We start from the raw sequence: 27,484 nt of genomic DNA, 5'->3' as shown, positions 1-27,484 counted from the left end.
ACATATTGAAAGTGTATAATTTGATAAGTTTTGACAGAAAGTGTATAATTTGATAAGTTTTGACATGTATACACCCACAGATCCATTATTCCATTCAAGATAATGAGCATGCCCCTCACCTCCAAAGTTACCTGGCGCTTCTTCGTAACCCCTCCCTCCCTCCTGTCTCCAGGCAACCCCTGATCTGCTCCGTTGCTAGGATTAGTTCTCACCTTCTAGAATTGCAGGTAGACGGCATCACACAGAATGTAATCTGCTTTGGTCTAACTTCTTTCCTTCACTCTAATTACTTTTCTTTTTTTTTTTTCCTTACATATTGTCCATGTTGTCACTTGTATCAAGAGTTTATTCCTTGTTATTGCTGAATTGTATTCATTGTATGGACGCACCACAATTTGTTTGTACATCGTCAATGTATGGACATTCAGACTGCTTCCACTTTTGAGCTACTACAAACATAGCACCTATGAATATCTGTGTACAAGTTTCGGTGTAGACATACACTATAATTTCTCTTGTAAATGCCTAGGGGTGGAATGACTGGATCATACAGTCAGCATTCAGTTAACTTTTAAAGGAACTGCCAAATTGTTCTCCAAAGAGGGGAGACTATTGAACATTCCCACTGGCCATATACAAGAGTTCCAGTTGCTCCAACTCTTCACCAACACTTGGTATGGTCAGTCTTGTCATTGTAGCCATTCTAATAAGCGTATGGTATCATTTCACTACGGTTTTAATTTGCATTTCCCTAGTGACTAATGAAAAAACAACCTTTAGCAACTGGAAGAAGACTGAACCTATCTATACAAGAGACCCGAAGGAGAAGACAGAGATGCAGGAAGAAGGCCAAAAAAACGTGGCATCACAGAGGCCAACAGGAGAAATGGCTCAGAGAGAGTGGTCAAGAGAATCAAATGATGCTAACGTGGACTGAAAATTCTCATTTGGATTTCGTGCCTTTGGTGACGTTCTAGTAGCAACTGGTTCCACCTTCTAGCCTCTCTCCACATTTGCAGAATAGGAGTCTGCTGGGCAGCACCCTCTCCTCTGGTGTGTGGGCTCCAGTTCCCTCCTCAGAGCCCCTGAGGCAAAAACACCAGCAGATGCCACTTTGCAGCAGTCCCACATTTCCAGAGGGGGTGACAGGATCTATCTCCTGGGAGGCCCACTGTGACACGGAGATTAGCATGCAGAAGTTTTCTTAGGGAGTGGTCTCCGGCTGGTCATCTCTGACAACAGAAAGAAGCAAGACTGGGCGAGGCAGATGCTGGGATGCTGAGGCTGGGGTGGCTCTTCGGTGTTGTCCCCCACTGGGGGTAAGGAGGTCAAGCCTTCCTTCCCTGCACGGACCAGTCGCTGCACACAGCCTGCCGCAGGAGGGAGGTGTGACCCCAGAGGAGGCGACTCTTTCAGCTGAAAGTGATGCTTTTAGATAGTTACTGCTGAGGGCTGCTACGCGGGATCCTTTTCCTTTCATGTTCAAAAGCGATCAGGGTGGCACACTCAGCATCCACTACAATCGGTTTCTCCTCCAAGTTTCCAGGTTCTAAACCCAGCCTCTTCCTTTGGCTCCCCAGCTCAGATTGGAAGCCACTTCCTGCCGTTAGAGTTGGCAGATCACTTCAGAGCCCCTGGTGCACTTTTGCAATGTTCCAATGCCCGCTTAAAGAATTTCTTACGCTAAACACTCTCCTCTCACTGTTCCCAGTTTCCTGATGTGCTCCTCTGCCCAGATGACTCCAAAACCATTAGGGAGGAGGGGGTGGGGAGAAGCCCACGCTGGTGGGCTGGTTCTGTGTCCCACTGGCTGGGTTACATATATAACCCAGAAAGGTCAATTTGGGAAATAGCAGGATTACGTTTTGCTTTCAGCTCATGCATACCCCCGAGTCATCTGAAAAGAGCAACATTTCCATACAGAAATCTGGAATGAATCAGAGAACATGCATCCTCCGTGTGTCTGCCCTGCAGGTAGGAATGTGCCTGAACTCTCTGAGCAACTTGGAGCCGGAGTGTGATCCATTTACGGCACTGCTGACATATTAATGCGCTAAATGACTCCCCGGTGATCGGAAAACATTAACACAGCCACAGCCTGAGTGCCTAACTTCAGGTGGAAAAGACCCAGGCTCACGGATAATCGGCTGAAAAACAGTATAAAGGAGTGTTGTAGGGGCAAGGATAAATCAATGAATTCTCCTTTCCATTTTTCCACCAGCACCAGAGGAGATTTTCAGTAAATGCTGGACAGCAAGATCAGCACATCCCAAATAAACAGGTCCTGCCTCTTAATCAAGTGTCCGTCACAACATTTAGATGTAGTCATATTGGTTTTAGGAAGCATGTCGAAACTCACCTTCCCTGGTTCCCCTCACCAGCATTAAGAAGTCATCAGAATACAACCCGCTTCTGTCAGTCAGAGCACATTTTATTAATACAGAGAGACCACGATTCACCTTGTTCATCCTCCCAGGGGGAGTTTAGATCCTGGTAAGCACCACTCATGTTGTTTGCCATGAACTTGATTACAAGGAGGAAGCAAAACACAGCATTATTACCAAAAAATCCTTGCTGACATCTTATCACCCCTCACCGGGGAAAAATGTATTAAAGTCTTCAAATATACAAATCTAAAAATATGTTACAACATTTAACATTAAGACTCGTTTATTTTTTAAAATATGCTTTAAAATATACTAAGCATCTCTCCTTCCCCTGATTCTCCAATGATGGGCAGAAGCCCTCCCGGCGTCTGCGTCCTGGATTTCTGTCTCGGTCTCTGTCCCTGGGGGAGGGGGTACTGCATAGCACCCAAGGCGGAGACTAGGTGGCTTGCTCAGCTGACCGCTTGTGCTGGCTCCGGACGTGGCCCTCGCTGCTGGGGGGCACCTCCTTCTGGAGGTTCCTGGTGCTAGTCTTTCCCACCGTTTCAATCCAGGGGTGCTGAAGGACCTGGTGGGCGGTGTAGCGTTTTTTGGGGTCTACCACCAGCAACCGGCTCACCAGATCTTTGGCAGCTGTGGGAGGGAGAGAAGGAGGGGAAAATGAAACAAATGCAAGAGGCCCTGACCTTGCCTGTCCCTTGCACAAACGGGAATCACAAACGCCCATATGGGCACCCCGCACTAGAGGGCGCTGTCCCACAGAACATTCTGTGATGATGGGAACCTTCCATGTCTGCAGGACCCACTGAGCTTCTGAATATTTCAGAATATTGCCCAGACTGAGGAATGGAATTTTTATTGTATTGACCTTATTTAAATCGCAATAGCCGTAGCAGCTGGAGGGCTGGGGGGGGGGGGGGCGGGGGGGCGCTACCGTGTTGGGACAGCACAGCTCTAGGTGTCCATTCATTTCTAGCGTCGGGGGCCAGGCCCACCCCGGACATCCATGGTGCCCCTCACAAGAGAACAAACGGAGGCCACACACCATATGTCTACATATCTTACACTCTGAAATCCATCATCGGGCTGTTAAATAAAATCTGCTCTATCTCCTTCCTAAGTTGGTAAATATGCCTTCACACTTAACAAAATTGAGAAACATGAAGGAAACCTACGTAAAAAACAGCTCAAATTCAAAGTGGATTCCATTTTCTGCCCAAGATCATGACCGATTTTGGCCACTGCTGGGCCAGGTGGCAGGCAAGGGGGAGGAACGACGTCTCTGTGGTTTGCTGACTCTCCCTGGCCAGCTCCCTGAGCCTCCTTTTTAATCAGGTGAAAACGAAAACACACACCTCTCTTGGGGGATGACTCCTGCTCAAGACTGGCAGCTTACCCAGCAATCAGCCCCTCCCTCTACACCACTGCCCAGCCGCCTCTTAAGGACGGAAGCCCCTGGATCTCTCCTACATCGCCCACTTCCAGCTGGGTGAGTTCTGCCCACAAAGCACCCCAGCACACACCGCGACCAGCACCACTCCGTCCAGATCCTCAAAGGACTCAGTGGGGAGCGGGTGAGGTTTAAACGGAAAATTCTCAGACTCAACGTGTACCACTGTGGACAACTGGACACCCCGCCAAAAGGTCCAAGCTCTCTCTACCCCTCTGAACAGAGGCTCCTTGGCTCCCCGGAGGCACTACAGGAACTGTCTGGGTAAAGAGGTCTCCCCAGTCTCAGAAGTGGGCCTGCACCATTCGAGCAGGGAATTCTGAGGTTCTGATGAAGTAACCTAGAAGGGGGGCCCTGGGTTCTGGAAGATGCATGTCCTTGGCTCGAGTCCCCTTGCTCTGTGGGGTGGATGTGACAGGAGCAGGACCCTCTAAGCCATGGGGCACAGGGCACAGGCCACCATAACTTTCTAAAATGATTTTTAGACCTTCAATTCCCAAGTCACCATTGGCTTGCTCAGCTCAAGACCCTCTCTCTCCCTGCAGCACGCCAGCCCTCTCCCTATCTTATTTAAGGGGTGGAAAATATGAAGCTTTTTCTTTGCCTCATTCCCCCAACCCCAAATAAGGAGACTGAGACTGGGGAGGGCAGTTCAATAACTATTCTTAGATTACACGGTTGGAGAAATTGAGGGAAAATAAAGTTATCACTCCTATTCACCTTTTAAGCCCAAAATTCCATGACTCAAAACCCCATGACTCAAAACCGCTGAATATCTAGTTCCTGATTTCACAAGTGTAGCAAGTGGTACCAAAAAATCAGTAGCAAAAAGGGGAAAGACTGCATCTGGAAGGGCCAGAAAGAAGGAAGATCCCGTAAGCCTCTGCTCCACTGAAGATAACCAAGACCTTTACCCCCCCCTTTCCAAAGCCCCTGAGCTCCAACTACACCATGCCACGACCCCCGGCTGCTCACAGAGGAAGATATGCATTCCCAGTCTGCTCAATTCCCAGCACTTCTATATACAAGATGACTGCGATCTCTCCAAATGAGGGTTTCCATTTCTGATATTCTTCAGTTCTGAGCTCCCTTCACTGCCTTAAGGAAAAGTATCCAGTGACTGCAACCAGGGTCAGACTTATTCACTGAATCCAAAGCAAGTCCTGTTTCCCAGAGTGCTACACAAATAAATCTACACGAAGCTCACGGTTAACAAAGGATAAAGTACAGGTTGACAGCCCCCCGCTGTGCCCAGTTTGGAGATGGGCCCTCTGCAGCTGACCTAAAACCAGCTCTGCAGAAAGAACCCAGGACAGGCTCCAGCTCTAACGTCACCTCGTCTCCTGCTTGGGGAAGCCAATCTCACCGTCAGAAATATTGTCCCAGTAAGGGGCCAGGAACTCAAAGCGGCCCAGCTGGATGATGTTAAAGAGCTCGTCCTGGTCCCTCTCCGGGCTGCGGAAGGGGGGGAAACCACACAGTAGGATATACAGGATCACGCCTGCGGCCCACATATCCACTTCCAGTCCATAACCTGTGAGACAGGCAGAGACACAAGGGAAACTGAGACCAAGCTGGATCAGAGAGGAGGAGAGAAACGTGGGGAAATGTAGTTCTACATAACAGAGGACCACAGCTTTGAGTAAGCGCGAGCCACTTGTAAACACATGGGTGGGGGGGCATCTCGGCTCTTTCCACTGTATGGCGATTGTGGACATTGCCGCTATGAACACTGGGGTACAGGTGACCCTTCTTTTCACTACATCTGTACCTTTGGGGTAAATACCCAGTACTGCAATTGCAGGGTCATAGGGTAGTTCTATTTTTCATTTCTTAAGGAATCTCCACACTGTTTTCCAAAGTGGCTGCACCAGCTTGCCTTCCCACCAACAGTGTAAGAGGGTTCCCCTTTGTCCACATGCCCTCCAGCATTTGTTATTTCCTGCCTTGTCAATTTTGGCCATTCTAACTGGTGTCAGGTGGTATCTCAGTGTGGTTTTCATTTGAATCTCCTTGATGGCTAGTGATGATGAACATTTTTTCATGTGTCTGTTAGCCATTTGTATGTCTTCTTTGGAGAAGTGTCTGTTCATGTCTTCTGCCCATGTTTTGACTTGATTATCTGGAGCCGAGATGCCCTTCAACAGATGAATGGATAAAGAAGATATGGTCCATATATACAATGGAATATTACCCAGCCATCAGAAGGGATAATTAACCAACTTTTGCATCAACGTTGATGGGACTGGAGGAGATTATGCTGAGTGAAGTAGTTCAAGCAGAGAGAGTCAATGATCATACGGTTTCGCTTACTTGTGGAGCATAAGGAATAACACGGAGGACGTTGGGAGAAGCAAAGGAAAAGTGAAGGGAGGAAATCGGAGGGGGAGACGAACCATGAGAGACTGTGGACTCTGCGAAACAAACTGAGGAGGGGGGGATGGGTGGCCTGTGATGGGTATGAAGTAGGGCACATATTACAATGAGCACTGGATGTTATACACAAACAATGAATCATGGAACACTGCATCAAAAACTAATGAGGGACTGTATGACGACTAACATAGCACAATAAAAATAATAATAAACACATGGGGGGACTTGGCTGCCATCACCTACAAGTGGGGAATTGACACCAGTGTTAACCAAAGCTTGGTCCTCAGACAACTGCCAGTTTGTAATCCTTTATTTCTGGTCTGGGATAAAAAAAGCATAAGTAAACATTTGGAAACTCATAGCAACTGGGCATGGCCACGACATCCAGCTGCAGGGCCAAGGACAGGTCTCACTGAACAGAGGACAGGGCAGAGTTCAGGGGTTGTCGAACACACATGGTGAGTCACACGTGGCATGAGCGGGGACCTTGTCCCGTGTGGCAGAACTTCATGTGGGTCCACAATATATTAGAAATTTTAAAACCTTCACCAGAGATAGTTCGAGAAGCCCTGGTCTACCCCAGCAGCTTCTCTGTCCTAGTCATTCATTGTCTTCTCGCACTGAAAAAATATTTTTACTGGCTCTCTCCTATGATTATAAAAAGCCTGACATTACTAGCTATATCCCCATGAGTGCACAGATACACACAAACACACACCCACACACACTGATACTTCCTGTAACAAAATTACGATCACATTGGACATATTTTATACTCTATTTCATCCACTTAATACATCATGGCATTTCCTATACAGGAATTTCCTATAAAGAATATTAAAAAAAATTCTTCAAAAATATGATTTCTAATAACTGTCAGTATCCCCTTTATATAATGAATCCTTTATGTTGTAGTCTAAGTGTTTACTAACTTTCTTACACCATAGTTCTGTGACGAACATCCTAATCTATTAAATATTTGGGCCATCTCTGACTATATTCTTGAAATAGCTTTCCAGGGGCGCCTGGGTGGCTCAGTGGTTTAAGCCGCTGCCTTCGGCTCAGGTCATGATCTCAGGGTCCTGGGATCGAGTCCCACATTGGGCTCTCTGCTCGGCAGGGAGCCTGCTTCCCTCTCACTCTCTCTGCCTGCCTCTCTGCCTACTTGTGATCTCTCTCTGTCAAATAAATAAATAAAATCTTTAAAAAAAAAAATTAAAAAAAAATTAAAAAAAAAAAGAAATAGCTTTCCAGAAATAGAATGCGGAACATAATACACTGTCAAGGTTTTGGATACGTACTCCCCAATTAACCTCACAAAACCCTGAACAGCCACATGGACATTTTCAAACGCACTCTAACTTTTTACCTTTGGGAAAGGAAGCCACTCAGCAGCTGTAATTGGGAAGTTGGGTATTCATTATTAAGCCCCAGAGCAATGGTGACAAAACAAATCAGCAAAAAAAATAGAAATAAATCACTGCTGACCTCTTTATGGCCAACTTCACTGGCCTTTCCTCAGCACTGTCCTGCCTTTCACACTCAGGAGCATTCTCGGCTTGGCTCGCCCTCCCATCTTGGAATTCGCCCCTCGACCTCTGTGGCACCATACTTTCCTCATCCTCTTCCTGCCTCTCCGCTGCCTTGTCCCCTACTAGACTGTCCTTCCATCCCCATCCCCAACTCTGGGCCTCCCTCCAGAGTCTGTCTCTGGTGGCCCTTCAAGAGGAGCTCCTTCTCTCGCCCACATGGGCTGCCATTTCTGAGTCAAGGAGTCTCAAAAGCACCCGCTCAGCCCAGGGCCTGACCTCCCTTGCCAAGTGGACAACTCCCTGTGTCCATCGTCATACCTCTACCAAATCAATGTGTTTAACATTGCAACCCACCCACCCCATCCCCCAAAAGAGCTTTCCAGCAGCCTGTCTTAGTCAGTATCAGCCCCAAGGCGGTGGTTTCCCTCAGCGTTCAGGGAGACAATTGCTTTCCTTCTTCTCTTACCCAGGGCATCGATGCCCCCACTAAAATGTCTATGATGGCTCAGTATGTTCCTGTCTGCCATGGCCACTCTGCTGGCCACATGGAGTCCAAATTCTTCTGTTCAGCCTCCCCAGTGTAGAGAATCCAGACCCAACCTAGTCAGCCAACTGAATTTCCCTCTACCACACTGAGATCAGTCTTCTCAACAGCTCTACCCGCCAACCTCCATGCATAGTCCAGTCTCCCTGTCTTCCCTTCCCTGATGCTTCTGCTGCTGGGAAACTCTCTCCCTTCTCTCCACCAACACCACAACGCATCCAGAGCTTTCCCATCTTACCTATGGCACCTACACTGATTTCTCCCAAAGTGCCACGGTGGCTAAACAGTCATTCAGGCCCTGGGCTGAACAGTATTTGGAGCCATACAATAATAATGACAGTTTCCTTTTTATGTACTTTTTATGAATGTGTCACTAAAACAGTTCATTGGCTCTTCATATAATATACAAACTGGTAATAAATATTAATCATGGGGTTTGAAATGGGACACCCTGTTCCTTAAAATGCAAAGTTGGTGGAGGAGTTTTCAAGCCAATTACTCTAAGAACTGCTACAAACTTTTCCCATTAGAGGTAGCCATGGGTCAGTGGCACAAACGGCCTTGCTTTCTTGAGTTCCCTGGCTAATTCTCTACTGTCTTTTATCTCAATCTCTTGCCAACACACACACACACACACACACACACACACACACCAATCCCTCCTCTGTACGGGCAGACCAGATGAGGAAAATGTCCACATGCTTTGGTCAAGATCTTCTTCAAATATTCCCATTAAAATTCAAGTGGAAGCCTGGTGCCAACTCTGAGATTTTTGACTGCTCCATATTGAAAAATACAAAATATTAAGTTGTAAAAATAAGACATTTGCTAGTAAGTGAGCCAGAGTCCAATGGAGCAAGGTATAACGCCTACCTTTCTCAGAAAGAATTTCAGGAGCTACGTAAGTCGGAGTCCCACACACAGTAAATATAGGTCTCACCACATGCTTTGCAAGGCCAAAATCAGCCAGTTTCAAGGTGGTAGATTTGTCCTCATTTCGCTGAACCTGTAAAGAAACAAAATCTCCAAATCACCAAAATTGTGATGAGAACAAAAAAGAAAAACTAATGAGACAACAAGCATGCAGGGTCAGGATAAACAAAGAGGTAAACCTACTCGAGCTAGTAGTTGATAAACCCAACCTCATTTCAGTGATGGAACCTCACATTTTCAAGTAAAACACCAATGAGCTAGACTCATTGTCCTACGGCCACAGATGGGTATTAAAATTTATATCAAATTAAACATTTAGGTTCTCAGAGGCACTAGCCACATTTCAAGTGCTCAAGAGCCATTGATGGTTAATGGGTACTTTATCGAGCAGTGGAAATAAAGAACATTTCCATCATCGCAGAAATTTCTATCGGGCACCGCTGACTTAGAACAAGGATCGATGATATTTTGAGCACCGACGAACGTTAGTGAGGTCAAGAATGCCTCTGGGGGATGCGAAATTGGGCAGGAACAAAAAAAGAAGGGGAAAGAACTAGGAATTAAAAGGATGAAGTAAACAAGCAATGAAGAAACACTAGGTACAGACCCAATTTGGGGGCTGGGGGAGGCGTTAAGGACCAAACAGACCAGGGGTCTTTATTTCCAAATCTAAGAGTTGCTTCTGGATGGTCTTGGACAGATGTCTTTACTCATCTAAGCCTCCTTTTAAAAAAGAGGGGGGTGATAATACCCAGCAATTAGGCGTCTGTCAGGAGTTCCAATCAAGGTCCATAATCTACCCTGCAAAGTCCTCATCTAAAGTAACCAACAGTCCCAGGCCGCCAGGGACTGGAGGGCTTCCAGGATGTGAGATGATCATTTTTAAAAGTAGGACAATCTCTGGGCTGCCTAGGTAACTCAGTCCATTAAGCATCTCCCTCTTGACTTCAGCTCAGGTCACGATCTCAGGGTCGTGGGATCGCGTCCGGTGTCAGGGTCTGAGCTCATCGGGGAGTCTGCTTGACATTCTCTTCTCCCTCTGCCTCTCCCCCACTCTCAAATAAGTAAAGAAAACTTTAAAAGAGGCAAAAAAATCCACAAAAACAAAAACAAACAACTAGGATAGCCTCAGGCAAACCAGGATGAGGTAGCTGTGGACTATGGAACCGGCGCTGCCAAACCAGGATTTACTGCTGTATATGAGAATGGACAGACTGGGTTCAGTCGATGTTTTTGCAGGAAGGTGAAAGACGTTAGCTCTGATTCTTTAGACCCCACTTCCCCTGAGTTTTAGAGAAGGGGAAAATCGGCCATTTTTAGAGCACCAAAAAGACAGCTACCCTCACTCTAAAATGAAGACAGAGAACCCCTGTCTTCCTTGGTCATTGTTAAAATGGATCCCACCCGGGGCGCCTGGGTAGCTCAGTGGGTTAAAGCCTCTGCCTTCCGCTCAGGTCATGATCTCAGGGTCCTGGCATCGAGCCCCGCACTGGGCTCTCTGCTCTGCGGACAGCCTGCTTCCTCCTCTCTCTCTCTCTGCCTGCCTCTCTGCCTACTTGTGATCTCTGTCTGGTCAAATAAATAAATAAATAATCTTAAAATTTAAAAACAAAAGTGGATCCCACCCACATCTCATTCTTTCAAACAAATCCCAGTGACTGGCTTTCTGCTTGCTGGTAAACCAGTTCCCACTGCCCAGTTAGTGTGCCCTGTCCCCATCAACCTCAAGGTATCTACCTGCTGGATGATGTGTTAGGAAGTGGTGGGTCTTCCCTAAAGGAAACAAATCTCAAGAGGTGAGCCTAGCAGGTACTTACACCACCACGCAAGACATGATAAAAGTAAAGATACATTATATTTCACATAAAAAAGAACAGCAAGGGGGCAAACCCAGCATATTTTGCAGTAAGTGAAGGATACATTGGTTTCCTCCATGCTATGCAGGCGGTTTTCCACTCCAGGGAAAGGTTAAATCATCAGGCACATCAAAATTCCAACCTTCTTCAGCACTGGTTGGTACCCAAACAAGTAAGGTAGAAGAATGACCCATAGGCGGTCTGGCCTCCAAACCTCAGAGAGAGTTAAGACTCAGAGCAGCAGCCGTCCCCCTAGGAGTCTCACCTTGGCCAAGTCTCAGGACAGCAAGAAATAAAGGCACAAGCCAAAGGGTTCCAATGCCCCTCATTCCTGGGAGGCAGGAAGCAAAGCACAGGCCGGCGATACCTGCCTGCTTCCAGCTCTCTGGCTGAAGCAGCTCTGGGCCCCAGCGGCGGACCCCAACTCTCCATGGGTCCCAGACAGCTGCTCCTGGTAGCTGGTCTGTGCAAGCCAGAAAGATGCTGGTTCCCTACGGGGAAGGTGTTCCAAGCCCCTTTAGCAGTCTTGCCACCCATCATTCTGATCTCATGTTCACAGAAAGCAGCCCACGCGATCTCCAGCAGGGAGCATTGAATGGTGGATTCTGCAAGTGTGGCATCTTTTCCTCCCCCCTGTCATCTGCCTCTTGGGAAAGGTGCAGCCCACACGACACCTGTCGTCACATCCCGCCTGGCACCTTCCCTCCCAACAGAAAGGACAAAGCTGGGGGCTGTCAAGGTCTCAGGCCCAGAGCGGAATTTATCCATGGAGTGCAGAGAGAAGAGTGGAATCTTAAAAAAACAAACAGAGAGGGGCGCCTGGGTGGCTCAGTGGGTTAAACCTCTGCCTTCAGCTCAGGTCATGATCTCAGGGTCCTGGGATCGAGCCCCACATCGGGCTCTCTGCTCAGCGGGGAGCCTGCTTCCCCCTCTCTCTCTACTTGCCTCTCTATCTACTTGTGATCTATCTCTATATATCAAATAAAAAAAATCTAAAATCATTAAAAAAAAAAAAAAAAAAAAAAAAACAAACAGAGAGAAGTCCAAATCCAAGAAACAGAGAGTAGAACGGTGGTCGCCAGGGACTGGGGAAAGCTGGTGGTCCGAGGGTACCAACATTTAGTTCTAAGACGAATATGTTCTGGGAATCCAATGTACAACATGGTGACTATAGTTAATCACTCTGCATTGTGTACTTGAAATCTGCCAAGAGAGACCTTAAACATCCTCATGAGAAAAAAGCCACAAAAAACAAGGCAGCTCTATGAGGTGAAGGACCTGGAAATCCTTCTACAATGGACACACGTGTTGGATCATCTTGGTGTACACTCGAAATATATCACAGCTTTATTTGTCAATCACATCCCAGTAAAGCTGGGGGGGGGTGGGAAAAATTAATGCAAGGTTTTAATTAAAACATAAATTTTGTTAAATATGAGATTAAGTAAATTTACACTTGGGGTTTTTTCCCAAGGCACGTTCTCAACAAAACTTTTATTTTCCGCTTAAAAAAAATAATTACAGCCCCTGTGACTGTCTTGAAACCCAGACAGACAGACAGCGTCCTGGGCATCCTGGCCATGCAGCAGAAGTGCCCCCAGGAACAGAGAGCCAAGCTCCCCCCTGGAGGGACCCCTCCCGGACGCAGCACCACCTGCAGGATTGACGGCAAAAAGCCCTTTTGGTAACAAGTCGGTAAAATCAGGGTTGAGGTGACTGGCTCTGCCCCTTCCTGGCACAGGTCTGCCCAGACCCACCTGCCTCTGGTTCTGCTGGAGGGGGACTCTGGGCGGCTTCCTCATGTCCCGCACTGAAATAATCTTTTGCAGGAAGATTCGGCATCACGTACCAGTTACAAGCACAGACTCTAAAGACCCACCTCCAGCTCACCATTTACTGGTGTAACTCGCTAAGTAGTTAGATTTACTGGTGTAACTGGCTAAGAAGCCCTCTCTGTGCCTCTACTTCCTCATCTGTAAAGTGAGATGCAGGTGAGATGTGTGGTGAGAATTTAATGAATTAACATTTGTAAGGTGAGATAAACAGCACCCAGCACCTAAGAAGCAAGACATAAGTGTTAAGTACACCCTGTTATTTTAGCCTCTGTAAAGGAGGATCGGAAAGATCAGGATGGACTTCAGACAAAATGAGAAGTATGGCAGTTGCTCTTGATAATCTTCCTTACCCACACTGAAGGCCCCTATATGGGCAGGGCACTGGTCCATCCTCTGCTGTGAAAGTCCCACTCCCCTCCCAACTCCTGCCTGCCCTGCATCTCATCATCACAGAAGCTGAATGCTCCCAGCAAAGGTGAGCAGAGCCATTAATTACTGAGCTACAATTAAACAGAGCCAACACTAGCTGACAGTACCCCAGGAGAGAGGCTCCTTGGGACCACCTATAGGAGAAATTATCAACTTGTCTGCAGGCAGATGCTCTCACATCTCTAGTGGAATGGGAAAAGGTTCCCAATGCTCCTAGCAGTGCCTTAAAGGGGGCCAAGGGCAACAGGAAGACTCCGGCTCTCCCTGTACCCCAACAGAGCCATGGGCACAGCGACACCCAAAATTACAGCGCACATACTCCCCGGTCTCCTCATACAAGAGAAAGTTCTCTGCACTTGCTTTGGATCCTGCCAGTGAGCTGACATCTCTGGAAGCAGAATGTGTCTTAATTACTGAGTCTGAGTTACCGCAGGGCAACCCAATCGATGTCTCCCTAATTAACCTAACTGGAGGGAAAGTCACAGATGCAGACAAAAGCGCAATCCGGCTGTGGTCTGCACAGCAAGACAGACAGAGCCCAGAACGAGACAGAGAGGTAATGATGAGAATAACTGAGACTAGAAAATTGGGTTTGGAAGGGAAGTACAGAAAATAGTGGTGTGGTGCCTCGAGTTTCCAGCTGGACTGTCTATGTTAACCACATTTGCTGGGTAATTGCTGAAAAAATGTGTCCCCCACCAATATTTGCATTCTCCCAACCAAATGATCAGCGGGAAAAGCATCTGGCAGCCTTGATACACCAAAATAAAATATGCTCCCATGAGAAGGAACAAACTAGTTCTTTCCTCCGAGAAACCCCCCAACTCCAAACCCTGGCTCCACTGAAAGACCAACAGATTCAACCTGGGGGGGGACTCAGTCTCTTGCTTTGCACATTTTTTAGGTTTACTGTCCAGATGCTACTGCATGCATTTCCAAACACCAAAGCCGTCTTTTACATTATTCCAAAATATCCTACTTTTTGTCTCTTCAGGGTTTCATCTTGCTCCTGTGTCTCGGGATCATCCCCACGTCATCCCCACAGCAGACGCTCAGCCCCAGGGCTGGCTGAGCTCTGGGGAGTTGTTTTTCCCTTCCAGAAAGTGGCTGGAGACCACCGGTGTTTTCATTTCTGCTGTCTCCAGCTTCTGCTCTCAGCAGGGACGTCACATCCTTCGGGGCCACCAGCGCCACTCGAGGTCTCTCATTTACTTCATCTACGTGAGCAGCTTAGTTACATTGAAGGTCCTGCCCTGACTCTGAGTTTCATTTCATTTTGTTGCAACAGACACCTCCCATTCATGGAACAGAGCAATTTCTCTCTTAATCGTGAAATCAAATCAGTGACATCCTCCCAGGATAACTCTTCCTCCTAGCATCTGTGGGACTTCTGAAACCATCAGCTTTTCCTCCCAGCCCGGAACTTGTGTAAAACACCCTCCCACCAATGCCTGTTCACCTCTGATTGAAATCCCAACATGGAAGAGATCCCACAACTTTATCCAGCAGCTCATCCCGTTTGTGGCCAGTTTAACTTGTGAGGAGTTTCACCCCTCTGTTGATTCCAGATCCCACCCTCTACACAGTTGTCTGAGTCCGCCCTCTGGGAGGGTACTGAAGAAAGACACACTCATGATCCCCAGGTCATCTCTGGTGTCTCTAACTCCACATCCAAGGATCCACCAATTGGCCCTGATAAGACCTATTCTCCTGATCATCAACCCTTTCTCACTTCTTCCTACACTAAGTTCACTGCCTGATCCAAAAGCACCATCATTGCTTGGGAGCCGGTCAGAGATCTAGGCTGCCCAGACCCACTGAACCAGAACCTACATGTCGACAAGACCCCAGGGTGATGCATGGCCAGGTTCTGGATGATCTCCATTTCACTGATGCCTCTTTTAACAAAGAATGCCCAGAAATGAACACTACATGCCACAGCCCCAGTGAGCGCACCTGAACTTTCTCACCCACATGTCGATTTCTCTGTTTTCTGGCACATCGTCACTCACTGCTCGGGGTCATGCTCCTTCCGGCCTGTTTTCAGCTGCCCTCCAACTGCAGGGCTGTCAGAGATGCATTCACACGGCACCGCTAAGACTGCTGAGCCATCTGCATCCACCACCCCCTTTTCCAGGCACACCAGTTCCCGATTTGAATCCGGTGGTCTCTGTTATTTACATAAGCACCCATATAACACCTGGAGGCCCTGAAGCTTCAAGAAGAGTCTTTATTTTTCTGAACAATTAACAGCCTCCTGTCCTTCAATGGTACCTCAATTGAAATCTGATCTTGCAATGTTCATCTCTGAACAGAAGATGGCAGCAGAGTATACACCAAACAGGAGGCAACCCAGGCTTCACCCCCCAAATTCAGATGGGGTTACGCCTACATCTTACTTGATCCATCATGGTCCTTCAGGCCTTTTCCCTCCACAGTTCCATTTTCAACTGGCTATGAGGGCTTTATGATCTTAGAAACCAACTCACACTCAAATACCAATGCCTAGAATCAACTTATACTTCAACAGCAAAAGACACCCTAAGACAAAACAATGATTGAAAGCATCAGCGGAAACGAAGTCTTCCCTGGGACCTGTCATGACAGGCCAATGACAAGCCTTCATCCCAGTACTTTTCTAGCTAATTAACATCTGATATTTACCCAACAAATATTTAGATGCCTATGGTTTGGCAGGTATCGTTCTAGGAATAGTGGATATAACAGGTAAAGTCCTTGCTCTTATAAAACCTTCTTTCTATTAATAAATGATATTCAAACAAATATGTAAAGTCCTGCAGTGATAAGTGTGGTAAGAAAAGAAAAAGAGAAATAAAGGCTGTGTTGTCTGGTATAGTTTCCCATAACATGTGATTATTTTAAACAAAATTTAAAGGTCAGTTCCTCAGACACCCGAGGTACATTTTAGGTGTCCACATAGTAGTGGCCTTTGTACTGGGCAGTGCAGAGTCAGGATATTTCCATGATCACAGAAAGTATGACCGGACAGCGCTAAAACTGACAGCAGCAGGAGTTGCTATTTTAAACGGGGTGGTTAAGGCAGGACCCACTGAGAAAGTAATATTTGAAAAAATCAAGGGTGAGGGTGGTGGGGTTATGGACATTGGGGAGGGTATGTGCTATAGTGAGTGCTGTGAAGCGTCTAAACCTGGTGATTCACAGACCTGTACCCCTGGGGCTAATTATACATTATACATTTATAAAAAAATAAAATTAAAAAAAATCAAGTGTGAGCCATATTCAAATCCTAGGAAAAAGCTTTTCAGATAGAGGAAATCACAAGTGAAAGGTCCAGAGGCATGCTTGGCCCGATGTAGGAACAGCAAGTAGGGGCAGGAATGGAGTGGGTAAAGGGTAAGCAGAGAGAGTAGAGCTCTGAGAAGAAGCCAGAGGCCACATCATGCAGGACCTTGGAGAAATGAACCTGGCTTTTATCCAGTGTGACAGAAAACCAGTGATGACTCTGAACACAGGAGTTATAGGGTCTGATTTATATTCGGAGATCTCAGGCTCCTGGGAGGAAGATGGCCTTTAGAAGAAGAGGGAGGACCAGTGAGGAGGCCATCGTCCCAGCAGGAGATGGTCGTGGCTTGGTCTCGAGTGGAGGAATGGAGGTGAGAAGTGTCATCCTAAGGCAAAGAGAAGTCGTGAATGGGGAGAGTAAGGAAAGGGGCTCCGGGGCAACTGCGATTCCTGCCACCAGCAGCTGGGCCAGCGGCGGCCCCATCTTTGTGACAGAGAAGGGGGTGGGGTGGCACAGTCTGGGGACGAGAGCTCACCTGGAGTTCAGCATGGAATGGAACGTGGAAAACTACAAACAGGGCGAACAGACACCTTGGGGAGCGTGTGCGTGTAGTTCATAAAAGTGGGGTAGTAGTTTGGGTGCCTGGGTGGCTCAGTGGGTTAAAGCCTCTGCCTTCGGCTCAGGTCATGATCCCAGGGTCTTGGGATCGAGTCCCACATCGAGCTCTCTGCTTAGCGGGGAGCCTGCTTCCTCCTCTCTCTCTCTCTCTGCCTGCCTCTCTGCCTATTGTGATCTCTGTCTGTCAAATAAATAAATAAAATCTTTAAAAAAAAAAAAAAAGTGCGGTAGTGGCTGAAGGGGGACGTGGGGAAAACAAGGTTTGTTCTCTTTTTTTTAAAGACTGTATTTATTTACTTGGCAGAGAGAGAGATAGACAGCACAGGGGAGTAGTAGGACAGTAGGGGTCGGCAGGCACTTCTCATTGATGGTTTCCTGACAGCTGTAGTCTCCCACATTTGTCCTACATCCAGCGGCCCCCCAGATCTCCTGAAAGAACACTTGTAAGCAACCCTGTGACCCCACAGTGGACATGGGGACAAGAGTGAGGAGGACGTGGCAGCAACTACCCACCCCCGAAATGACTCTGAGCCAGCCCCACGCTGAGGGACGCATCCTGGCCAGTGAGAGAGAAGAAGGTGTGTGCGAGGAGCCCCCGAGCCAGCTAGGAAGGGAGAACACCCACAGCAGTCCACTCCCCACTTTCCCTGCCATTTATGTGAGTGCGACAATGTGATCCTTGGAGTGGCCATCTGGGGTAGACATTGGGGGCCCTGAGGGAGATGGCAGCAACTGCCTGCTCCGTTAACCACCCCTGGAACCACCTGTCTCCAGCTTCTTGTCACTGAGACAACGAGATGTCTTCATTGTTGGGGCCCTTGCTCCGTAAGGTGTGCTCGGCAGACATCCACATCCCCCAGGAGCCTATTATAAATGCAGCATCTCAGGCCCTTCCCAAACCCACTGAATCAGCACCTTCACCTTATCAAGATTCTCCTGCACGTGGCAGTTTAAGAAGTGCCGATTTATCCCACTGTCAGTCACGTGGTGCCCCCGCAGCTGAGAGGTAGCTCAGCAGTAACTAGGAGAGCCCGTAAGGGTGTCCTCTCCCTGTCCTTGTCCTCTCCTCAGCCCTTACGATTCCCTTGCTCCTCTGGGTGCCAACATGCAGACAGTATCTCCGGGGGCATACGGCTTTATGTCTCTGCTTCCAACTCCTTCCCAGAAAGGTAATGTCCTGACATAAGTCACCAAGCCCACCCCAGTATGGCCATGCACATAATTCATCCAAATTCCCAAGGTCAAGGTCCTACCCAGTGAAGCCGAAGTTATGACCAACAGAATTACTATTGTCACGGTCACCATCACTTACTCACGGGCCTCCAGGGGTGTCCTGGGATCTGACAAGGTCAAAATGTCAGAGATGGTTCCCACATGGAAAATTTACCATCTTGAAAAGGCGCCTGGGGTCAAATGTCTGAGCGCGCTGCCCATATGAGATTCTTCAACAAATAATCTTTCAACCTGATTCTAAATATTCTAGCGTACTAACTGGAAGGGACTTTAAGAGTTTTGTCTTGATATGGAAAAGTGGAGTCTCCTTGCCCAAAATGGCAGTTAAAAATTAAAGGCTGGGGAGGGATCAACAGTGTATCCGCATCCAGACGGAATGCCCAGTTCTACGGAGTCCTTAGGCAGAAGGCTCGGTAGGAACATTACAATCACCCTGGCGAGGTTTAATGTGGGAGGCAGTGGGAGAAGTAAGACCCACAGCTGAGTTTTCTCCTCCCCACCTCTATCTCTGTGCCTTTATCTGTTTTAATCTCTCCCTCTCCTTCCTTCCTCCCTTCCTTCTTTCTTCCCTTCCGTTCCCTCTCTCCCTCCCTTTCTTCCTCCCCTCCTTCTTCCCTCTCTCCCTCTCTCCCTTCCTTTTCTCCTTCCTCTCCATACCCTCACATGACCCCTAACATGTAGGACATCCAGAAGAAGCTGAAACAGAGCCAAGGTTTCAGATTACTACAATTAGACAACCAGATCTTAGACCCTGGACACTCATTGAAGGGATTTACCAATTTGCTTCCTCAGATTAAGGGCATTTTGAAAAAACAGATTTTTTTTTTAATTTTTAAGAAACTGAATCTTAGATCCTCAAATGGCTCACAAGAAATCACTCTCAGAGCAGCAACCACACACATGAATGCAAGCATTAGGAGGACATTAGCAGATCACTCTTCTTACCTTTACTAAAGGACCCGAACTTGAACAGAGTCACAATTTTAGAAGTGATTTAACACTTGGGAGAATGGAGTCACAATTTTAGAAGTGATTTAACAACATTAAACAACATTTTCCATCGTGCTTTAAAGTTGTCTCTGTTGCTGATAATTCCTGATGGACAGTAAATTATCAGACACCCACCTTTGCGGAGGTGACTCTCTCAAAAGGAACAAACAGAAGAAAACCTGTTTTCAAAATGACCTAGTATCTAGAATTTTGAAGACTTTAAGAAATTTCCTGAAACTTCTGGCTGTGTGGTCAAGCCTTAGACAATGTGTGGGTTCAATGACCATATGGATACTTTTTATTTTCCTGGAAACTGTTAAAATGCAGACGGCGAGCCACTATCACTGACATAAACCTAAAGTCATAACTCTGGTGGGTCCTGCTGGAATTCACCTGGGATTCTTAAGATGATCTCTTATAAACCTGTCTTCTCACAAACTTGATCGATATTGGCCAATGACCAAAAGGCTCACCTCACTGCACTTTTTCTTTAGTGATTTCATGTTATGGCTAAAATCCCCATTTCTTGATTTTGTTAAGAATACCTTAACAAGATGTGCTTCATAGGCGCCAAATGTTTAGGGAATGCAATTGGTATTTAAGTGCATTCATGAGTACTTGGACTGCTAAGGAGAGGCCCCGGATGCCTCTGTCTTAGATGCTAAGGGGAGGGGCGCCTGGGTGGCTCAGCGGGTTAAAGCCTCTGCATTTGGCTCAGGTCATGATCCCAGGGTCCTGGGATCGAGCCCCGTGTCGGGCTCTCTGCTTGGCTGGGAGCCTGCTTCCTCCTCTCTCTCTCTCTCTGCCTGCCTCTCTGCCTACTTGTAATCTCTATCTGTCAAAAAAATAAATCTTTAAAAAAAAAAAATAGATGCTAAGGGGAAAGGCAACTGAAACAGGAGCTGAAAAAGGTAAGTCGTGCAGGCCAGGGAGAACTGTGTACCAAGCACTGCTCACGGCACTAAGCAATGAGTCTTTCTTGTGCATCCAAGTAGACATGGAAAAAAGAACCTAGAGAATTAAAATGAACAAAATGACTGGATAGGTTTCTTTTTGAGGGAGAATGGCCAGGAGTGTGTTGGGCCATTTATTATCCTTCCAGATTTTCCTTACCAGCCTTGGGGACGTCGGTCACTGTCCTGTCCTAGTTGCATTCAGCAGTTAAAAACCTAGAAAAGTCTGTTCCTTCCCAGAACCCACGAGAGGCCAGAAAGAGTACCACCTTTATCCTTGATGAGCTGTGACCTGTCCCCCCAGCTGCCCACCACCGTTTGCCCTGGATTCCAAGGGTTTCTGCTCTAAGAACTTGGCAGCCACAGTTCCCTGTCTGTCCCCTTCCTTTCAGCCTGTTTCTAGAGTGGGAACCCGTCCCTTCTTTTGCCCTTCCTCTGGGACAGATGATCTCAAATCAGACCTTGCTCCTGTCTGACCTCTCCTCAGGGTCTTCCCCCACCCACTCGCTCAGCCTTCTTTGCCATACACCGCATCTCAGCGGTCGGCCATCAAGAGCCTGGCCTGCCCACCTCCCACCCTGTGTGGGCTGCTGTCACCATCCTCACCGCTCGGGCTCCTGTCCGCCCCTCCTCTCCTCCCAGGGCCCCGTCGACACCGCACGGCGCGGTCCAGCCCCACCAAGGGAGCACACACTGGCAGAAGCAGCAATTAACATTTCTGCCAGCTGGAAATTCTCATAATTAAAACTTCTTTTGCAAGATCTCAGGAGTCGAGGTAATCCAAAGGGAAGAGGAGCGCTAGCATCTTACCAGGAAATGTGATCAGTAGAAATAGATAAACTCAGCAATATAGACCTAAAATTGTACCCCGGGGTCCAATTATTAGACAAGAATATTCCTGTTGATTAAAATAACGTGATAAGCTTGCTGTATTCATAAGGAGCTCTTTGCACATTCAGAAAGTCTCTAAAAGCGGCAACAGTTAGAGTCACTCATGTAGTCAGATACTAGCTCTAACGTGAAATCACTTTCCGAAGAATAGCAAAGTCAGGTCTTAATACAGGCAGTGACCATCTCCTGAAGGACAAAGAAACCATTGCTGTGATAATACAAAGCTCAGCACAAGCAGAAAACACTAAATTAAAGGCAACTGAAGGAAATTCATTCATTCATTCATTCACTGAGGGACAGTGGTCATCACGGTGGTATTTGCTAATAGTAAGTCTTAGCAGATCAAGCCAGTTTGTGAAGTGTTGATCAGACCAGCAAGCTGAGAGATGACACCCTTCTAAGCCCAGACAATGAGCCCACCACCAAATCCAGTGCTATCCAGAACTCTGTCTGAAAAGCCGTAAACACTGACATTGGAGAGCAGTTAGACTTGACATAACAATATGGTGAACTTTACTCACCCAGAAAAAGGACTGATGTGACTTATAAATGTGACAGACCTTTTCATTTTGATCCATGAAAGCAGACAAACATCCACGGCACAGAAAAGAGATTTGCCTATTTCACCGAAGATGGCTTGGATGTGGAGCTTTTTTTTTGCAATCTCTGAAGGAGGCATACCACCACAAAAAAGGGGGGGAAATGAAAAGAAAGGTAAAAAAGAAAAAAGTGGGCTTCCTTTGAAATCAGAGAAAAGGGAAATCAGAGAAAAAGTTACAATCAACACCAATAAATAACTCATGTATTGAGATTGAAAAATTATACTTCCTCTGCTCTTGTGCCCTGTCTCAGCACACACACACACACACACACACACACACACACACACACACACACGAGCCCGCGTGCAGGTAGAGGCACGTACCAACTTCACTGCCCTTAAGGGCACTAAAGACACACGCGTCCTGACATTTAAATCCACACAGAGTTGTCAAATGACCTCTCAGAGGCAGTCAGCTTGTCCATACTAAACATAGTCCCTGCATTTTCTCTAATTCCTCAAGTAAACTTCGCCATGAGCTCCAAATGTGTGCCTTCCCCGTTTTAGAAACCACTGACAAGTGAATCCCGCTACACAAGTGAGAGCCTCCATGGCCCAGGAGATAAGCCAGCTCCACGCACTGGTCCAGAGACCTGGCTGAGAAAAGGCCAGCTGAGATGCCTGTCCGGAAAGAAGACAATCCCAGAGGATACATTATCTCACTGCACACACCCAAAGCTCGTAGGACCCTTACAATGCTTGCCGAGGCACACGCCCAAACTGTGCAGCTCAGGGAGAACACCCAGGCCTCTAACCAGAACCTCTTCTGCTGAGACAATTCGCTGAAAACATCAGAAGCTCATTCCAGCATGTCCGTTATCAACAGCGCACAGTGGAGAATGCCCGGGCTCAGACCCAGAAGACAGGGAACAATCAAAAAGCCGCTGAAGAAAGGATGAGAACACTCAACTAACGCAGAAAGGAAATTTTTTCAAAGGGAGACATGCAGTCATCATTCAGACCTCCCAGGAAACCGGTCAAACGGCTTCTTCAGTTCTACCAATTTGGGCAAAAACAAGGTTGCTTGACTGAGGGGTCAACACAGACTTCATTTCACCAAATAATTCGTTTCATTCACTTGGTGTTTCTGTTTGCCTGTGGGAGCAGGTTACAGACAGATGAATGTACTGTGGAATGATGTTCCCAGGCTGGGTCTACAGGCATGAAATTTAGGAAAACAGGCTAAAGCCCTGCCAAAAAGAAAAAAAAAAAAAAATGTGGCTCATGGAGATCATTTTCCCTATTCGCTGGTGCTCTATCTACGGCCATCTGGCTCTGGATCCCTGCTCGAGATAGTGACCTTAACATCAGAGTCATTTCTAAAGGGATAATAATGATGGTAGGCACCACGGGTAGAATGCTGGCGGTTTGGCAGGCAGCACACTCTGGTCTGAATTCATTCCTTCCTCTAACGACTATTTAAAGATGGTCTGCCATGTGACAGAACTGTTTAGGTTTTGGGGTAAAGTCTGAACAAAACCAAGTGCCTGCTGTCATGGAACTGTCTTTCCTGTAAGAGGACAAAAGAAAAGGAAGAATAAATAGGGAATGTATCAGGAGGTGAACAGGGCTAAGAAGAAACTGGGATGGGGTGCCTGGGTGGCTCAGTCAGGGAAACTTCTGCCTTTACCTTGGGTCATGATCCAGGGTCCTGGGATCAAGCCCTGCATTGGGCTCCCTGCTCAGTGGAGAGTCTGCTTCTCCCTCTCTCTGCCTCTCTCTCTCTCTCAAATAAATAAATAAGATCTTGAAGAAAAAAAAAATTGTGGGGTAAAGGTGCCAGAGAGTGACCATGTGAACAGAGGCCACCAGGAACACACCTGCAGCTCAGGAATGCTGGGTTTACTCACTCACTGCAACAAAAGAGAAGGCACACTACTGGGGTTAAGGCCTCTGTGGGTTAAAGCCTCTGCCTTCAGCTCGGGTCATGATCTCAGGGTCCTGGGATCGAGCCCTGCATCGGGCTCTCTGCTCAGCGGGGAGCTGCTGAGTAGCTCTCTGCTCCTCTCTCTCTGTCTGCCTCTCTGCCTACTTGTGATCTCTGTCTGTCAAATAAATAAATAAAAATCTTTAAAAAAAAAAAAAAGATTGGGGTTGTTAGGTGATTTGGGGGAGGGCTCAAGAAAGCAGGGTTTTGCGCCAAATTGGCTACTGTCGGAAGTGAGGGTAATTCTACGATGGGGTGTCTCAGTATTTCTCACCAAGATGATAGGAGGAATGAAGTGAGGCAGTCACTTACAGTAGCCAAAAGGGGATGTGTGGCCTTATGTGTGATTTGGAAAATCTTGGTTTTATCTGCATTTGGACATGATTATAAAGGGGTCTTGCTTTTGCCTTGACCCATCAAGGTCACAGAGTGTCCTCATCTGATGTTGGTATTCTGTGAGACCATCTATCTTCAACAGGAAAGCCTCACAGCTGAGGTGGGAGCTGAGGCCAGCTCCCAGACGTCCTCCTTCAACCGTGTCAGACAAGAACTGTTAATATTTCTGTTTTATAAATAAGGACACCAAGGCCCAGAGATGTGAAAAACTTATCCTACAGCAAGTAACTAAGAAAGCCAGGTTATCTGACTCCAGAGGCAGCCTCTCACCCCCTGACAAGAGGTTCTCTTCAAAAGGCCAGGGCGTGTTTCCATGGGAGGGTGATACAAAGCCCACAGGGGCAGCTCCTGCAGGTACCTAGGCCAGAGGCAAATGCACAAGAAATTAAGTCCACCCAGGCACTGTCAAGGCAGAAGCATCATTCCCCCAAGAATGAGGAAGCATTTCCCATTTTATTTAAATTGAAAGGGTGCAAAAAAAAAAAATAATTAATTTAATTGAAGGTTGCTTTTTCGATAATTAATTAATTTAATTAAAAGGTTGCTTTTTCAATAATTTCATCAACACCAGCGCGTCTCAGCAACTTAGGACCTAAAACCCAGAGGTTTAAATCCTGGCTCAAGAACTTGTAAAGTGACATGAAGGCCGTGTTCCGGAATGTGGGGGAGCAGCGCAGGAGGCATGCTTCCCAACCACCCGGCGGCCGCCTTACCAGCAGGTTCTCCGGCTTGAGGTCCCGGTGCACGATGCTCTTGTCGTGCAGGTGCACCAGCGCCCGGCACAGGTCCATGAGCATGAGCGCGGCGTCGCGCTCGGCGAACTTGACGCTCTCGATGATGGCGTCAAAGAGGTCCCCGCCCTGCACGTACTCCATGATCAGGTAGATTTCCGCCTCCGTCTCGTACACCTCGTGCAGCTTCACGATGTTGGGGTGGGAGAGGCTCTGGATGATCAGGATCTCGCTGTCCACCATGTCCTCCTTGCCCTTGAGCTTGGACTTGTCGATGATCTTCATGGCGTAGGCCTGCCGGGTCTCGCGGTGCCGGCACTCCTTGACCACCGCGAAGTTGCCGTCCCCGAGCACGCGGCCCGCCTCGTAGTGCTTGTGCACGTCTGTGGCCAGCAGGCCCGCGGGTCGCCGCTTCCGGCCGCCCCGGGGCTCCCTCTCCCCGCGAGTGGCCGGCTTTCTGGCCCCTGACGCCTGCGTACAGGGCTGCTTCTCCGGGTCTGCGTCCTGCTCCGCCCCGCGCGGCTCGGGCTCTGCCTGCTGCTCCCTGGGCTGCCAGCAACCCGGCCTGTTCCTGCAGGCGCTCCTGGCCTCCCTCTTCAGGTCCCGCAGCCCCTCCTCTCTGACCGGCTGGGCTTCCCCAAGCTCCCGCTTGGCCTTGGCGGCTGCCTGAGCATGGCCCTCCTGACCTTCGGGGTCTCTGTCCTCCTTCTTGTCCGGGTTTTTCCCAGGCCTCCTCAGCTCCTGAGTGGGGTTCCTGGGGCTGCTCCTGTGGCTCTCGCCCTTCCACCCTTCCTCCCCCGCAGCAGAGTGGGCCTCCGGGGACCGCCTGCAACTCCTGGTCCTCACCAGCTTCTCCGCGGCGTCATACCTGTGGCACTTCCCCAGGTCCAGCTCGCTGGTCCCCAGGGACAGCCGCTCCCTCTGCAGGCCCTGCTGGAGCTCCCGCTCTCTCTTGCACTTCTCACATCGGATGATCTCACCGGAGGTCCTTTCGATCTCCACGCCCAGGTGCTTCTCTCCGCTCCCAGGTCTCTCCAGATTGGCTTCCCTGGGCGGTCTGCTGCCGGGCTCAGGGTCCCACTTTCCCCCGACCCACTTCTTCTGCGGCCTGGCCCTGTCCCCCAGCGCTGGCTCCACGGGGTCCTTTCCCTGATGTCTGCTGGCCGCCTTGGACCGGGCAGCTTCCCCACAGCTCTTGGCAGTCTCAGTCTCCCCACAGTGGTGCCCCCCTCGCAGGACCCTGCTGTAAAGCCTGCTTCTTAGCCTGGGAGAAGGGGCTTGGCTGTGCTGGGTCAGTGTCCGCGCCCGGGCTTTGCTGGGGTACAGTTCTTCTAGAGCTACCTGAATGTTCTTCAGCGTCAACGGCTCTTTGCCCATGGCTATGAAAGCATCCCCTTCCCGGAAGAAATCCGAGACACTCCTGATCTCCCTGCCCTTGAGGTTAAACAGTTTTCTCACGCGATCGTTCTTCCATCTGGGAAAGCCCAGGGCCTCCGAGATGTCGGCCAAGAGCTGCTCAAAGCCCTGCACGGACCGCCTGTTGAGGAGCAGAGTGATTTTCCGGAGGGGGTGCCCACCCAGCTTCACCACGGTCACCACCCTGGGCTTCAGCGGACTACTCTCAGCGTGGACGGCGGGGAGGCCACTCTGAGGGCCGAACGCCGGCACTACGGAGCCGTGGGGTCCCAGCAGTGGTTTCTCCAGATTCCCTCGGCCAGCAGGCAGCCATGTGCCCTGCAGCTTCCGCTCTGTGATTCTCGAGCTTAAAGATTTTAGAGAATGGTCACACAGGCCTCGATGTCCTGCAGGAGGAAAATGACAGCACAGCGTCAGTCGTGATGGGTTCAAAGAGCCCTTTGGCCTTCACCAAAGCTTTACTGAAAGTCACTGATCCTATCATGGTTTTATATAAGTGTGGTCTTTGAGGATCTGCTTGAAATCTTGGATCTGTGCACTTTGGGTCTGATCCCCAGTCTCCCCTGTAAGAGATAAGGAATGCAGAACGAGGCTTTGTTGGGACTGATGGCTCCTCCGAGCCTCCCAGGAGCCCCCAGTATGTGCCACACCATAGGAGTCCTCACTAGGCGAGGCCTGACCCTGGAAACACGACTTCTGCTACCCTGAAGTGAGCTGTCTTTCAGGGATATACAACTGGGATAAAAAGGTCTAAGCTTCACTGCCCAGGAAATACCAACAAGAGGTCAGAACCTTCTGGAACCTTAAAGAACCCAAATCTCACCCACCTCTCTGCCAAGAAGAGTTTTCTCAGCTTGACTTTGAACTCACTCGAGGGGAGGGGAGGATGTGAAGAGGTGATGACCACAGACTGAGGCAGATCTGGATTTGAATCCTGGCATGGCCACTGGCTACTGGTGTGACTATGGGCAAATTACTCATGTTTCTGCTTTTTCATCTAGGAAGTAGGAATGAGAACACCTTCCTTGTAGCATTTTTGTGAAGAGCAAAAGGGAAAATAATTACAGTTCACTTAAAGGAGTGTTTGGCACATAGTAAGGGCACAGTAATGACCAATTATT

General features: G+C 48.3%; 1 protein-coding gene across 1 annotated transcript; it reads right to left on the bottom strand.

Annotated features, from left to right (window-relative positions):
- Nucleotides 1-26,740, bottom strand: DCLK3 (doublecortin like kinase 3). Its single transcript, XM_046001394.1, has 4 exons — nucleotides 24,930-26,740; nucleotides 9,163-9,295; nucleotides 5,204-5,371; nucleotides 1-3,020 (listed from the first exon to the last, which is right to left on the bottom strand). Exons 1-4 carry the CDS (start codon nucleotides 26,322-26,324, stop codon nucleotides 2,827-2,829), a joined length of 1,890 nt encoding a protein of 629 aa, XP_045857350.1. The 5' UTR covers nucleotides 26,325-26,740; the 3' UTR covers nucleotides 1-2,826.
- Nucleotides 26,741-27,484: the final 744 nt, after the last annotated feature.

The sequence above is a fragment of the Meles meles genome, chromosome 4 (assembly GCF_922984935.1).
Source record: "Meles meles chromosome 4, mMelMel3.1 paternal haplotype, whole genome shotgun sequence".
Classification (NCBI taxonomy): domain Eukaryota; kingdom Metazoa; phylum Chordata; class Mammalia; order Carnivora; family Mustelidae; genus Meles; species Meles meles.
This window is presented reverse-complemented; position numbering and strand designations above follow the sequence as displayed.

Coding starts and splice junctions, on each gene's coding strand:
- DCLK3 (XM_046001394.1), bottom strand. CDS start 26,324: ATGGGCAAAGAGCCGTTGACGCTGAAGAACATTCAGGTAGCTCTAGAA. Junction 9,296..24,929: donor TCAAGCCGGAGAACCTGCTG/GTAAGGCGGCCG, acceptor GTTTCTTTACAG/GTTCAGCGAAATGAGGACAA. Junction 5,372..9,162: donor TGAAATTCTTTCTGAGAAAG/GTAGGCGTTATA, acceptor CCTGTCTCACAG/GTTATGGACTGGAAGTGGAT.